The sequence below is a fragment of the Malania oleifera genome, chromosome 11 (genome assembly GCF_029873635.1).
Source record: "Malania oleifera isolate guangnan ecotype guangnan chromosome 11, ASM2987363v1, whole genome shotgun sequence".
Lineage (NCBI taxonomy): Eukaryota > Viridiplantae > Streptophyta > Magnoliopsida > Santalales > Ximeniaceae > Malania > Malania oleifera.
The window spans coordinates 25,593,959-25,609,802 of NC_080427.1; the positions used below are offsets into that span (position 1 = coordinate 25,593,959).

At 32.6% G+C, this 15,844-nt stretch overlaps 1 protein-coding gene across 1 annotated transcript; it reads left to right on the forward strand.

The window, feature by feature from the left end:
- The first annotated feature begins 4,978 nt into the window (after positions 1-4,978).
- Positions 4,979-10,612, forward strand: LOC131168412 (beta-1,4-xylosyltransferase IRX9). Its single transcript, XM_058127800.1, has 3 exons — positions 4,979-5,900; positions 8,063-8,297; positions 10,118-10,612. Exons 1-3 carry the CDS (start codon positions 5,206-5,208, stop codon positions 10,235-10,237), a joined length of 1,050 nt encoding a protein of 349 aa, XP_057983783.1. The 5' UTR covers positions 4,979-5,205; the 3' UTR covers positions 10,238-10,612.
- The last annotated feature ends 5,232 nt before the right edge of the window (positions 10,613-15,844 follow it).

Here is a 15,844-nt window from a genome sequence, read left to right on the forward strand (position 1 = left end):
CAAAATCTCATCTTTTAGGCAAAACATTTATACTCACAAATAAATACCATATTTCATTATTTTTCACTAATCACATCAATAATTCTCATTTCAATATTTTCTCAGAAATTACTCATCGTTATATTTCACACTCCAAAATATCACAATTTAAAATTACTCAAATGCCACACAATTCATCTGATATTTATATCGTAATAATTTCCAGACAAAATACCATAAGCACATTTTCACCTATTAATCTAAACATTAATTTTAAAAATATTGTTATAATTTATTCCTTTTACTTGATTTACTGAGAGACTCATTAATACCCAGATTCTACGCCTTTGGCGCCCGAAACTCAAATCCTGAAATTCACATTTTTCCTAAATTAATTAATTCATTTCCCCCAAAACAATACTCAACTAACCTTCCCTAAGCTCCATATACCCCAAATTATCATTTAAACTATTATTTAACACCCTACTTAATTTTCTAAATTTTGTCTGCGGGTCCCAAAATTACCACCCGCGGCGCTCACCTGGGTCCTAAATTTCAGAAATTCTACTTTAACCCAAAATGCTCAATATTTTAGTATTTCCAAATTAATCCAAATTAATTAAAAATAAGCCCCTTAATAACCCCCATACCCCAAATTTGAGGTTTTACCCATGACGATCCCACGAGAATTTCGTCCCGCTAGACTTGTAGAGAATCATTTCTAAATTCTCGTGATAGTGTTCGTTCGTCGATTGAACTTATAATTTGTAAGAAATTAAAGAAAAAAAGGAAATTGACTTACCTTAGGAGATACGCTTACGCCGCTCCTACCACTGATCCGCTCTGGTAGAAACGATGGCAGCGAAAAATGGAGTCCAGCGGTATCTTCTGATTTTCGATCGAGCGAAAATCCGCCACGAAATCAAGGAGAGAGAGAATGAGAGGAGAGAGAGAGTATTTGTGCGTGCAGGAAAGGACAAAGAAAAAGAAAAGTAGAAGAAGAAGAAGAAGAAGAAGAAAGAAAAAAAAAAAAAAAAAACCAAAGGAAAACAAATCCATCTCCTGAAAAGAATAATAATAATAATAATGATATATTTAATTAATATTAATAAGAATATATTTTATTAATAAAAATAAAAATAAATTTTAATTATTATTTTTTTAAGAATCCGATTAATTAATTAATTTATTTATTTATTTATTTTTTTGAGAATCACTCCACTAATCTTTTATATCCCTTTTTGGGATTATTACAATAAGTTCAACGCAATAGCTTCTTATTTGTTATTTGTCTTATATAGGGTTATATCATCTAATCACTATCAATTAGTTTTTAATTTAAACCTAAATGTGTGAAATCTATAATCTCAATCCGAGCAATAAAGCCTGGGTTTAATAGTATAGTGTGTCCTACTTACTCATTTCACAAATCACACCAAATTAATGAAAAGTTACTTTTGAATTTAATACTTATTTATCTCATCGCTAGCTTTTATTTACTCAACTACTAACCTTCACATTGATTTGATTTCTACTTTCATCTATTTAAATTGAAATTATCTTACTATTAAATATATTGGAAATCTAGTTATTTCAGAAGTTATTCTCACCTTAAAAAATAAATAATATAAAGATAATACTATTATAATATGTTCACACTATATATATTATATATGTGACTTTTCAAAGGCTAGTTATTTCACTAATACTTAAAATCTCTACTTATATATATATGACTAAATGACACTTTTGACTTTTAATGTTTTTTTCGATGCAATACTTATTATTAGTACTTACTAATATAGTGCATTTAAAAAAAAAAACTTTTCTATTAGAGGTTCTAGATGATCCCAAAATAAAATAGTTAAGGAAGCTGGTGAAAAAAATTTAAAAATATATGTGGAGAAAATGAAAAGATTATATAGGCATACATAAATACACAAATATGTACTATCTGTAGTCACTTTTTATCAAAATAATTTCTTAATTTGTTTGAATATTTGAATAATTAAGCTAAACAAACAAAGTGTTTGACTGAACCTTTTTCCCCATTTTTTTGCGAAGAACCTTTTGGTATCACCTCAATAGCAGTTGACGGGCATTCATGAAATAGTCAACCGTTCAGTTAAAATTCAAAATTTGAATTGTTTTGATTTGATTGGTTGATAGATATGGGTATATGCCAAGTGTCTTGGTCATTGTCACATGTTAGACAACAATATAAGCAGTTGTTGGTTGATAATTGATGGTTATGGTGGTTAAGATTCTGAATTTTTTCAAATTCAGAATCTCGAACCTCATTTCCCTCCACCTATAGACCATGCATGGACCATTTCGCATATGTCCAAGTGGGGGATAAGAGTGAGAATCAAGAGAGTTCGATTTTATTTGGGGGTGGTAGAAAAAATTCCATTTTGGGAGGAGTATTGAAGAGATTAGATCAATATCTCTTCTTCTTTGGGTAATCTTTGAGTGTATGCAAGTTCATTTCCCACTTGAAATACATTGCTACATATCTTTAGGTTAGTCTTATTACCCTTGATTTCAAGTCACATGGTAGTTTTTGCATTAAATATTATAGGCGGTTGTGAAATTAGTTTATGCCATGTATTTATCAGTGTCTTTCATAATTCTTTAGTGATGTGGAAGTGGTTTGCATGTATTGTGCCAAACCACTTGTGATTTTGACATTCCATATCTCAAAACGTACATATTTGGATAAAAACTAAATTTTATTATTTATTTCTATATAGTCCTACATATGCATGTTCGAATTTCAAATCAAGATGTCATCCTAGATAAGACAAGGTAAGTCTTATGCATTCGAATCATTGAATTTCATGCAAATTTGGTGGGAGAAAACAAGAATGTATGTAGATGGTTGATTAACCTCAAGGCACGGTTGACCACCCTTGTACCTCTATAGACATTTGACTTACCTTTGAGATGTGGTCGATCGTCCAGTCCAAAGGCTAATTTTTAGCCTTTTTTTTTTCCGAACTTTTTAAGAATTTTAGTGATGTTGATAAGTTGAAACACTCAACAGAGTGTATGGTTGGGTTTGGTTGTTGATATCTTGATGTGGTTTTATGATTTTCCCCATTAAAAAAAAAATCAGAAATCCATTTTCAAGTGTTTTCAAAAGGAATTTAAAATTTTTGGAATGAATGCCAATGATGTGGATTTTTGGGTATTTTCTAGAGGTTTTCAAGTTTACTTTTAACAAGATTTCGAGGTGGGTTTGTTATTTTCCACAAAAAAAAATCTAATTTTCAGGTAAATTAGAAAAAATGACATTTTTCAAAGTAATCCCTATGAATTGACTTAAGGGTGGAGAAATATTTGATTTTATAACTTTAACAAGGTTCAAGGTTTTGTTTTTGTAGAGAGTTTTATGAAAAGTTGTACTTTTCAATCAAATATGGATTTTTCAGTCAAAAACTTCATGTGATTTCAAGAATCATCAAAATATTTTCTAATTCGAAATTTTAAAATGCTTTGATGAACTGCAGATGACTTGATTACTATTTTGAGAATATGTAAAAACTATATTTTGTATATATAACCATAACAACCAAAAAATCAAAATCATTTCTTTTTTCTTTTTTCCTTTTCTTTGTGTTTGTGTAAATGTTTGTTGTTTTTAAAAATGTATCAAAGTAATAAGGTCACTATGAGGATAGGTCCTTCATGAACCTTATGAAAACATTTTTGAAGAGGGGTTGAGTAATAGATTTTTTTTTTTTGTAAAAAATAAAAGGGGGATGTTGTCTTTTTTAGGTGGTCGATCGCCCATTAGAGGATGGTTGACATGCCTTGCTCGAGAGCAAGGCAAGTTAACCGACCTCTAAAGGAGGTTGATTGGCTCCTTTAATATCCTATTTTTTCATATATTTTTTACGGCTTTATTACAAAAAATTATTTTATTTTATTTTATTTTTGTGAGGAAGACACACATGCACACAAGGTAAGAGCTAACCATTTATAGAATGGATGCTATAGGGTGCTAGTTTCTTGATTCACTTGAAGGAATTAAAGAATTACCTTCTCTATTCAAAATTGTACTCTTGAACCTACATCGTGTATCTACTAAGTTCGAACACATGAAGCTCTTTCTTACGTGTCAACGCCTTTTTCACCGCGCCATGCCCATGGGGGTAAGAATGTTCTAAAGTTGTACATTATATTGGGGAAAACTATTGATAGACTTTTTTTTTTCTTTCCTTTCTCTTCTCTAACTTTACAATATGCAATATTAAAACATTTAAGAACTGTATGACCATGGAAAATAAATTTTATTTTTCATTTTAGGTTTTTTTTTTTATAAAGTATAAAAAATTTAACTAATTTTTCATACTTATGAGATTTGTATAAAATAAATGAGCAATAATAAACAATTTTGACACTACTTGCTTGTGTCAAACCCTTTATTTTCTAACTTTTAATACAAATATTGAAAATTTTTAAAATAAGCCTTTTTTTTTTTTGTAATTCTTTGAAAAACTAAAAATAAAAAAATATTTTTTTTCCGCAACTAAAAGGGCACAAAACTATATTTTGAGTTTCCCACGTAAACATTGAAAATTAGATTTTTATTATATTTCAAAATGTTTATATAAATATTCAAAATTTTAAAAATAAAATAATGTGTTTATAATTCTCTAGAAAATGAAATAGAACTGTAAACCACAACAAATCTACTCTACTAATAATCGCTCCAGTTTACTCTGTTTTGGGCTCCATCAGATTTGGGTCCTCTTTTCTTTTGTTCTATGTGGATATTTTCATCTCAAAGACTGAGTAAACCGGGTCGAGTTTCGAGTCAACTCAGTCCAGTTAATCCTTAAACATCAACTGCCAAAACAAAACCCCAATTCCAAACCATCATTAATACAAATGATTCAGCATATTTAAAAATTTTAGGTAATGGGTTTCCATCCCACCAACCATTTGGTGCAGAGAGCAGCTCAAATCCTCTTCCTCTGTTTTTCCCCCCTCCATATTTCTTTTACTTCAAGCCACAAACATTATGAGGTCGCCGGTACCCATCATACTTTCCGTTGGCTTACTTTGTACTGAAATTAAAATTTTCATTTAAAATTGTAAAGGAAATTAGATTTCTTGCCAAAACTGTAACCTTCAATCTTCAAAATTCAAATATAAAATGCCCTCTTCCAGTTTTTGAATTTTGAGGCACAATTCGGTTTTGGTGTCTTATTCAGAGAGATGGGTTCTGCGGAAAGATCCAGTAAGAAGAAAGCTCAGCTATGGAAGAAAGCCGCCATCCATTTCTCCCTCTGCTTCGTCATGGGATTCTTCACCGGCTTCATGCCCACCGCCAAAACCACAATTTTCCAGAGCCACCTGGGGTCTAACCAGTCCGAAATTTCGCCCCAGCCGACCGAGATTTCGGGGGCAGAGGCGGCGCACGCCAACAGGAGCCTGAGAGCGGAGACTCCCGTGGCCGTGACGGCGAGGTCTTCTGACGAGAAGCTGAAATTCCCGACAGAGGGGGAGGAAAAAGAAGAAGAGGCGGAGGAGGAAAGTGAGGAGAAGTTGGTACCGAGAAGGCTGCTGATCGTGGTGACTCCGACAAGCGGGAGAGAGGAGTTCAGGGGGGCGTTGTTGAGGAGGTTGGGGAACACTCTGAGCCTGGTGGCGCCGCCGGTGGTGTGGATAGTGGTGGAGGCGCAGCCGGAGACGGAGGAGGTGTCGGAGGTGCTGAGGAAGACGAAGGTAATGTACAGGCATTTGGTGATGAAGGAGAATTTGACGGAGGCGGAGGCGGAGGCGGAAATGGATGGGCAGAGGAATTTGGCGCTGACTCACATCGAGCATCACCGACTCAGCGGCATTGTGCATTTCGCGGGCCTTCACAATGTCTACGACCTCAACTTCTTTGAAGAGATCAGAAGAATTGAGTTAGTTTCTCTCTTTTTTCTTTTTTCCTTTTTTTTTTTTTTTAAATAAATAAATAAAATTTAAAATTTTAACAAAAATTTTAACAAAAATTAAATGTTAATGATATGTAAAATTAAAATTACATTCATTCATTTATTATGTATTTTATTTTCCTTCTTACTTTCTTCAACAACCAAACATGAAAGGAAGGATTACTTAATATTTTCCTTTCATTTCTCTCATATTTTTTATTTTTCAAATAAGACATAAATAGTATTAAAAATAAAAAAATTTGGTACATAGAATTTCAAATTTTATTGAACTACTAGTGATGCTGTGAGTTTACATCTCCACTTATAAGACATGCTAATATTAAAATATATTATATTGTGTGTTTATTATTATTACTATTATTATAATTTGTATAAGATTTCAAATCGCTTGCGCTTTGTCGTATAAAGTGAGGTTTAATTTAAATTATGATGAATAATATGTATATTACTTTTTAGAATGAGGGTATGACGCAAATCTTAAGAAAAGGAAACAGAAATATAAAAGAATTCACTTTTTCATGTTTAATTATTAAAAATAAAAAATAAAAAATGTATTGAATCAATGAATAAAAATATGATTTTATGAATCATTTATATTTATTCTTTCTTATTTTTTAAACTATTTTAAAATAATTTTTCGTTTTTAGTAGTATTTGATATAGTAGGAGAAATATAGTGAAAAATGAGTTTTCTTCTTATTTCATTTTCTTTCTTTCTTTCTTTCTCTTTTTTTTTTTTTGAAAAAAGATGACGGCACCTCATATTTTTATTAGAAAACTCATCACTTATGGTGGAGGAATACTATGGTTCCAACTTTGAGACTTGGGACAACAAAATCAAATCTCAAAACTCTAATACTAACTTAACTAACTTATTCAAAACCAATAAAACTAGTAACCAAATAAATAAATAAAAACTAAACAACTATAAGTGAAAAACAAACAAAACTTCAGAAAATAACATAAAGCATCACAAGCGCAAGAAAGGAAATAAATCCTTAATCTAAATAAACTAATAATTCTTTCGTATGAAGCGTAGCCTCAAAGGGTTTGGCTTGGTGGCATGCATGGACTCAAGGAAGTAACAACACTACAACTTTGAAAAGACAAGTGTCTAATATTTGCATAGCCTAAGAAAAAAGTTAAAAAGTAAAAGAGGATTGGGTAACTCAACTTGGGCCACCCTTAATGAAGTATAATTCTAATTCATCAAACAAAAGTTATTTAAGGTTGTGTTTGACATGGTTTGAAGACTTGGATCAAACCAGCTGGCTCAACTCGGTTCAATTGAAACTAGACACCAAGTCGGTCTAGTTAGCCCACCAAGATAAAAAATGAGCCGAATTGGGATTTGCCCAGTCAAGTCGGTCCGAACTAGGGTTGAAGGTGGGCTAACTCGGTCCTTTACTTTAAAAAGAAAAAAATATGTTTAGGTGTAGGGACTTCACTTGAAAGGAATAAAAGACTATGTTGTACCACCACACTAAATTGTTGGCCTAAGCGAATGATGGAGTGCAATTTATTTATTTATTTATTGTGTTCAAGTTACGTTTCCCAAATTAATAAATTCTATCTTCTTCCAATAAAATAAAAAATAAATGACTATTTTAGCAAATATTTTTTGAATGAAAATAAAATAATAAATTATGAAGAATATTTTTTGAAAACAAGAAAAGAAATTCAAAATTTTAATTAAAATGGCCATTAGTCATTATTTTTTGACTTTCAATGAATACAATTAATATCTTTATAATATTTTTGTATGTAAATGATATAATATTATTTTTGCAAGAAAATATTATTGCATACAATATTAGGCATACATATATATATATATATATATATATATATATATATATATACATATTACATATTATGTCATATTGACATCATTAATTCGACCACCAGCTCAACCACCGGTCGAATCGACCCGATCGCTTAACCTAGTTAGTCACCCGTCCGGATTTTAAAACCATAGTGCTCGAGAATATAAATTTCAAATTTTAGATTTAAACAAAGTCAATATAAATTTTATTCAAAAAGTACTATGCTTAAAATACCTCAAAGCAAAACGGTGTCAAATGGCCGACACTCGATCCAAATTGATGAACTTGGAAATTGAATTGGCAGGGTGTTTGGGACATGGCCAATCGCGCTACTGTGGCCAAACAGGAACAAGGCGATAATCGAAGGGCCAGTGTGCGACTCATCACAGGTGATCGGATGGCATCTGAGAAGGAAAGTGTGGAATGAAACAGAGAGAAGGTCCCCTGCTGTTCATATTTCAAGTTTTGCTTTCAACAGTTCAATCCTATGGGACCCTGAGAGATGGGGCCGCATTTCTTCCGCCCAAGATTCCTCCCAGGTTTGCCATTCCCTCCACTTTTCTACTGTTTGGAAGTATAGGTGAATTCAAGTAGTATAGTTTTTGAGTCTTAAATTCTATTCTCTCAAATTTAAGATTCGTAAGAAATTTAATACAATTTTATATTAATTTATTCACTTAAATTCAAATCTAAAATTAGCGTACTCAAGTTTACTCATTTTAAATATTTTGTTACGCCTTATTACTTTTTTGTTTTTTTTTTGCAAGACATTCATAATAAACTTTTTATTTCTATGAACTTTTTTTTCTATAGGAAATTAAATAATTTTTACAATAATCTCTATAAGCTCTTTTTTAAAAATCTCTTATCAAAAGTGGGTTAGGTGAGGTACCTATGATACTAACATAATATAATATGCATACCTTACCTAATGCATGAGGGGTCTCATTGAACCGACTCTTAAGCTGACTTTGAATTACCAGAATAGATAGTTAGTTAGTTGTCGTCATGTCTTACCCCCCATATGACAGGGTTGTGTAGTCCGAAGGCGGGACCTAACAATGACTGACCTACCATGCTAAGTCAAACATAAGTCTGTAAGTACGATGGGCCTGTTCCACCTATACCGATCTACCAAGAGAACTACGACACTCCCATAAATTCACATCGAATGTCATTTTCCATACTCTACATAAAATGTGTGGTAGCACTAACATATTCGTGATCATAAACATATAACTACGGTATCATGCTTCATAAAACTGAACTAAACTATCCGAGTTCTGATAACATTGAAAAATTATATAAATATGTTTTCAATTTGAAAAATAAGAAAATTGAACAACAATGTGAAAAATAAAACTATTTGTAACATTTTTTTTAGAAAAAAAATATGTTTCTAACTTTTCTACATAAGTTTAGAAATTGAACAACAATGTGATATTTTCGTAATTACATAAAAGTTTAAAAAAAAATAAAACTATTTTCACAAACAAGCAATAATTATTTATCATTGTTCGTTTAATTCATATAAACATTATAAAAAATGAAAAATTAATTAAGTTTGTCATAATTTTTTGTAAAGCTAAAAATGACCCATATATTGCTTAGCAATGTACGCCTTATATATTATTAAGAGATATTATTATTATTTTAAATTAATTGATTAAATTCCTAAAATGACCCATATATTGCTTAGCAAAAAAATTGACTCATATATTAATTAAATATGACATTTCAGTACTTGACTTAAAAATGGACTGATATTTTTTATTAAAAAAAAAAGTGTTTGGTGAGGTACCTGTGATAATTATCATAGTCCCAATAGCATTAGACTAAAATTCTTTTTTTTTTTTTTTTTTTTTTATATTAAAAAAATGTGATATTTTTTTGGTGGAAAATGCATGGGACAACATAATATATAATATGCATACTTACCTAATGGATCAGGGGTCTCACCAACCCCACCCTGCCCTAGAACTAATAATCCACATATAGTACACATTTGGCCAACCTCCAAACCACTTACACACCAAATGTACATTGCCATGATTAGTTGGAAAGATTATATATATTATAATTTGGAAATTTCAACATTATCGTGTCACTTTGGACACTATGGTGCGGCATCAAATCCGAGAGTAAAAGTCGTCCGTCCATTGACGCATTTTTGGTAATTCACCGGCGTAATATTTCAAGAGAGAATCGAACCAGTGACCTTGAGGTCACCAAAGTCACAAGTCGCCTTCACCACTTGAGTTGACCCGATTAGACATATTTACATGTATTTATATATATGAATTTTTAAGTTTGTGACCGAGAAGAAGTTTTTCACTTTTTTTATTAATTGCTTGTTCAGAATTCCATAAAGTTTGTGAAACAAGAAGTTCTTGAAGATGAGACCAACTTAAAGGGAATCCCACCAGAGGACTGCTCCAAAATCATGCTTTGGCATCTCCATTTTCCAACCCCAAATTGAAATTCAACTCCCTTCAAAACTTTGCCAAATGGTTGTGGGAGTTCAAGCCCTACAAGAAGACATCTAGTCTAGATATTGAAATTTGGATGAGGAAAGATTAATGTAATTTTTGGAGAAAATTCAATCCTAAGATTAGGGTTTTCTTCTTCTTTTTTGGGGGGGGTGGGGGGGTGTTGAATTGTTAATTCAATTTTCCGGTTTTATGTTTTAATTTTCTTTAGTAACTTAAGATGTTTTCAAAATTATTTCATTCGGTTGATGGCCATGTATTGTTGGAGTATGTATGTTGTGCCTCACATTCAAATCTAAAGCGAAGTTTCTTGAAAATGTAATGATTTTAAAGTTGATAGCAAACTTTCTTATATTTCTTTGATCGTAATTTATGTCTCCTTAATCGGCTTAAGAATTAATGGGAATCAAATGATCTTAGTCTTATTCATGAGTTGGTTTAAAATATTTAAATTGGGTTATGCTTCACTAGGAAAAGGACTCTCAAAATACAATGAGGAATTGAATGAACACAAATGTAGTTAATGCAACAAAACATTCTTAAAAATTACTTGGATTGAAATAATGGTCTCAACTTACTAAAGTAATTTGACTTGTTTTGTTTGATAAGGAATTTTATTTACTTTAAACAAAAATTTAGGATTTCTATTTTTTGATTATTTTTAAGGCATGTATTTATATTTTTAGATTTTTTATTAATGAGATAAGCAGAAAATCTAAATAAATTAAAATGATAAATAATCGAAAAAATTTAGGTAAATGTAGTAGTAATAGTAATAATAATAATAATGTATAAGGATAGAAAAATATAATTAATAAACAGTTAGTACTAAAAATATTAATTGATAATATACATAATTAGTTTAATAATAATAATAATATTAATTTCACATAATCAACAACAATAACAACAACAACAAAAATAATAATAATAATAATAATAATAATAGTAATAATTATTATTTTTATTATTATTATCTTGCTAATGTACATAATATTTTCAATTAATATTATAACAATAACATTTCATAATAATTATAATAATAGATCATGTATATAATACTAATATTAGTTATATAATAGAAACAATAATAATTATTATAATAATAACTAGATGTTAATAGATTAGAAGTATTCTTCTGCCAAAAGTGAGGGCATATCAATAGAGTTTATATTTTTTATTTAAAAAGAAAAAAAGAAAAAGAAAGATGTCAATATATTGGACGGGAAATTATGTAATGCTCTCAAGGCAAGCAAGACTTCAAGCTCAAGGTATTTGATGTGTCCAACCCTTGGTTTTTACTTGAATTTGCTCCATTGAATTCAACTTTATCCCAAATTAATTCGAGATTGATTCAAGAATTACAAGTATCAAGGTACGACTAAAATGAACTTGCTACCTCAAGACTTAGATTTTGTAAATGAAAAGAGGATGAGAGCTACTTTGAGTGATATACAACAATATATTGGTATCAATCTCCATTTGGAAGCACTTAAAAAAAAAAAGGTGCTTATAATACTTATCACTTAAAATGAGTGCTTTACTTTTTTTTTTTTTTTTAAGTGATGTTTGGTTTGTACTACAACAAGGACTTATTGTAATAAGTGTTTTTCCAGAACCATTTTTTGAGAACTATTTTAAGTGAATTTTGAGAAGCAATTCAGGATAGCTTTTGGCCACTTATAAATGATACTGTTCACAGACGAGGTAAATTTTATAAATATAAGAAAATTTACTGGCTATTTTATAATTTAAAAAATATATTAGAAGATAATCATATATTATTTTATTATGTATTATAATATATTGATTATTAATGAAACATAATTAAATTTTGGAATAAAGAATAAAAACCATCTATTAATTTAAATTAATAATAAAAATTAAAAATATTAATTTAATCAATAATATTATTTTAACATAAATTAATATGATAATCATATGTTTTATATATATATATATATATATATATTAAGAACAAGATTATTATTAATCAAAAAATAATATTGTATTTTTCACTTAATAAAAATATTTAATTATTTAATTAAAAATAGTGAAAATAATTATTAATTAAATTTTTAATTAAAAATTAATCCTATATTATTTTATTATGTATTCTAAGCTATTAATTATTAATATAATATAATTAAATCTTGGAATGAATAAAAAGAACCATCTATAAATTTAAATTAATATTAATAAGTCAAAATTTTTAATTTAGTTATTAATACTATTTTAACACAAATTAATTATAATATACATTAATAATAAGATTATTATTAATTAAAAATAATAATCTTATACCTATTTTTAGTAGAAACTATTTACATTTTAATTATAAATAATTAAAATAATTATTAATGAAATTGTTAATTAAAAAATAATAATATTCGTAATTTAGAATATGTCTCACTCCCATTTGCCACATACGCATGCTATACGCATGCTTTGCCCTTACACATTGCAACTTGTAGTCCACTCATACATATATATGCTCTGCACTCAACACACTCATAGAATATTCACGGTCTAAGTAAGAGAGAGAGAGAGACCTAAATGTGGAGAACAATCCCAAGAGTTGGTTTTCTTCGATTTTGACTAATATGAGGGGCAATGGCCCTCAGATTGGAGAATTAGATATGGAGTTCAAAAGGAGAGAAGCAGTAGGCAGCCAAAAAAATAAGGGGAAGGCTCTTGGATCTTGTTTTTAGTTTTTTCGATTCAAAGGGGTTAGGGGACTTAAATAGAGTGGCTCGAGGGGTGTATATTGACCAAAGAGAGGTCTTAGACCAGTAAGCAACATGGGGCTTTATGGGTCAACAACTGTAACATGTTAACATGTGATGGTCTTTTAGCATCCAAGTCACCCTCCTTCAAATTTGAGGCTACCAAACATTTAGTTTCTCTTGTTTGAGACAATCTTGGGCTCGATGGAGACTATTACAAGTGATGCAATCAAAATTTTGAAAATTTTGGGAAGTTTGCTTTTCGTTATTTTGATTGTTCCACTCCAGCTTAGATTTGCACTATTTTCCCTTTTGTTAGAGATGGAGCCAGAGACAGCTGGAGATGATGCGTTGCTGAGTCAAGAAAACGCGTGGAATTATCTCTTCATTATCATCCCGATTGTAACTCTCATTTGTGATTAATTTTTATCTTAAATGTAATTTATTCCAAGCCCCTATAAAAGGAGGGCTGTGGAAGATATTGTATAGAAGCACAGTAGCTCAGAATAGCACAGCAGTACAGAGAGAGCTGAGAGTGTGAAGGGAGGAAGAGAGAGAGAGAGAGAGAGAGAGAGAGTTGTATCATTTTTTCGGTGAGTTATTGAATAGTTGGTGTGTGCTCCGTGGACGTAAGTCGTTCTTGACCGAACCACGTAAAATTCTTGGTGTCATTCTCTTCTGGATGCTCACAGGGTCCTAACAAGTGGTATTAGAGCCCGGTTGGAGCAGAAAATCTAGATCGGAAGTCATCCCGAAATTCAGAGCTCTGTCCAGTAGATCAAAACTGTGTTTTGACGTCACCATCGTATTCTTCTCGTCGAGACGAAGAGAAGGGTGCCCGCTGGAGCTCGAACGGAGTTCAGACAAGCCCGCATGCACCCCTACGCGACTTGCCGGAGCAAGACACCACTTCACGCGTTGTCCACGCGCCGGTGAACGTCTCCTCACGCGCTACACGCACCGCACGAGTCTTCTTCACCCGTTCCGCCTCGACCCGACCCGACCCTGTAGGTGACTCAGATCCGGGTGAACCCGAGATCTGGTTCCTGACCTGGGTCTGTACACAGCGCCACGTCAGCGCACATACCACGCACGCGCCAGCAGGGCCACGTCAGTAGGAGTGCCACGTGGCAGAGGCGCCACGTCATCAAGTGGACCCCACTGCCATGTCAGCAGGTGGACCCCACTGCCATGTCAGCAGGTAGACCCCACTGCCACGTCAGCAGTACGTCGCAGTGCCACGTCAACGATTTGACCAGGTTTGACTGAAAACTTTGACTAAGCTTTTGGGGGTTATTTTGGGTCCGTTTTTCGAGCGACTCGAACCATTTTTGGGGTTTTCGATCATTCCGGATCCATCCGTGCTATCCATTTGAGCTAATTCCATCTCTAGATTAGGAAATCGAGATATCAAATGAAAAGAGCTTAAAAATCGAAATGTTCAATGGGAACAATTTCGATTTTTGGAAGATGCAGATAGAAGACTATTTGTTTGGGAAGGAATTGCACTTACCATTGAAGGGTAAACCAACATCCATGAACGAGGACGAGTGGGAGTTGCTTGATTGAAAAGCCCTCGGAGCCATCAGAATGATGTTGTCGAAATCTGTGGCGTTCAATATCAAGCATATAATATCCACCAAGTCTCTGATGGATGCACTCTTAAATATGTATGAGCAGTCTTCAGCCGCAAACAAGGTACATCTCATGAAAAGACTATTCACGATGAATATGTCTGCAAGTGAGAGTTTCAGCAGGCATCTGAATAACTTCAATGAGTTGTCTGATCAACTCGCCTCAGTCGGGATAACGTTTGATGATGAGATTCGGGCTCTACTGATTCTCAGTCAGCTGCCTGAAAATTGGAATGGTGTCGTCACTGCCATCAATAGCTCCGCAGGAAAATCGAAGCTTGTATACGATGAGGTTGTCAGCATGATTTTGATGGAGGAAATAAGAATGTAGCCGAACCATAGCTCCAATTCGAGTTCAGCCTTGAACATGGAGAATCGAGGCAGAGGAAACAGGCATGGACGATCAAACAACCGCGGCAGATCTAGGTCCAGGCGGTCTCAATCTGGAAATCCCAGGGGTACTCAGGACACAAGTTCTCAGAGCACTAAAGCTATTGAGTGCTGGAACTGTGGAAAGACTAGTCATTACAAGAACCAGTGCAGGAGTCAGAAGAAGGAATTCGAGACGAGGGCAAAGACAGAAGCAAATATTGCTTTCGAGAATGATGAGATGTTGATCTGCTCTTCGGAGAGCAAGCAGGAGTCTTGGGTCTTAGACTCCGGAGCCTCATTTCATGCCACATGCTGTAAAGATTGCCTAGAGGAGTACACACCAGGTAATTTTGGTAAAGTGTATCTTGGTAACGATCAACCTTGCGACGTAACCGGCAAGAGAGTTGTCAAGATCAATATAAACGGGTCAGTATGGAAGCTGAAGGATGTTAGGTATATTCCAGACCTAAGAAAGAATTTGATCTCAGTTGGTCAGCTCGCAGATGAGGGATACACGACGAAATTCATTGGCGATGAATGGAAAGTCTCAAAGGGTGTACTAACGATTGTGCGAGGTAAGAAAAGCGAAACACTTTTTCTAACCTCCAATGCCTCTATGTATATTTCAATTGCTGTAGGAAGTGACGATAGCAACATCTAGCACCAACAACTTGGTCACATGAGCGAGAAGGGACTCAGGGTGAAGCACTCAAAGGAAAAATTGAGTGGTCTACAGTCAGTGTAGGTTGACATGTGTGAGGATTGTATAGTCAGGAAACAGAAGAGGGTTAGTTTCCAAATAAACACCCATGAATGTGTTGGGACACATCAGCAGGATACCGAGAATCCTCAGGTGGAGGAACCA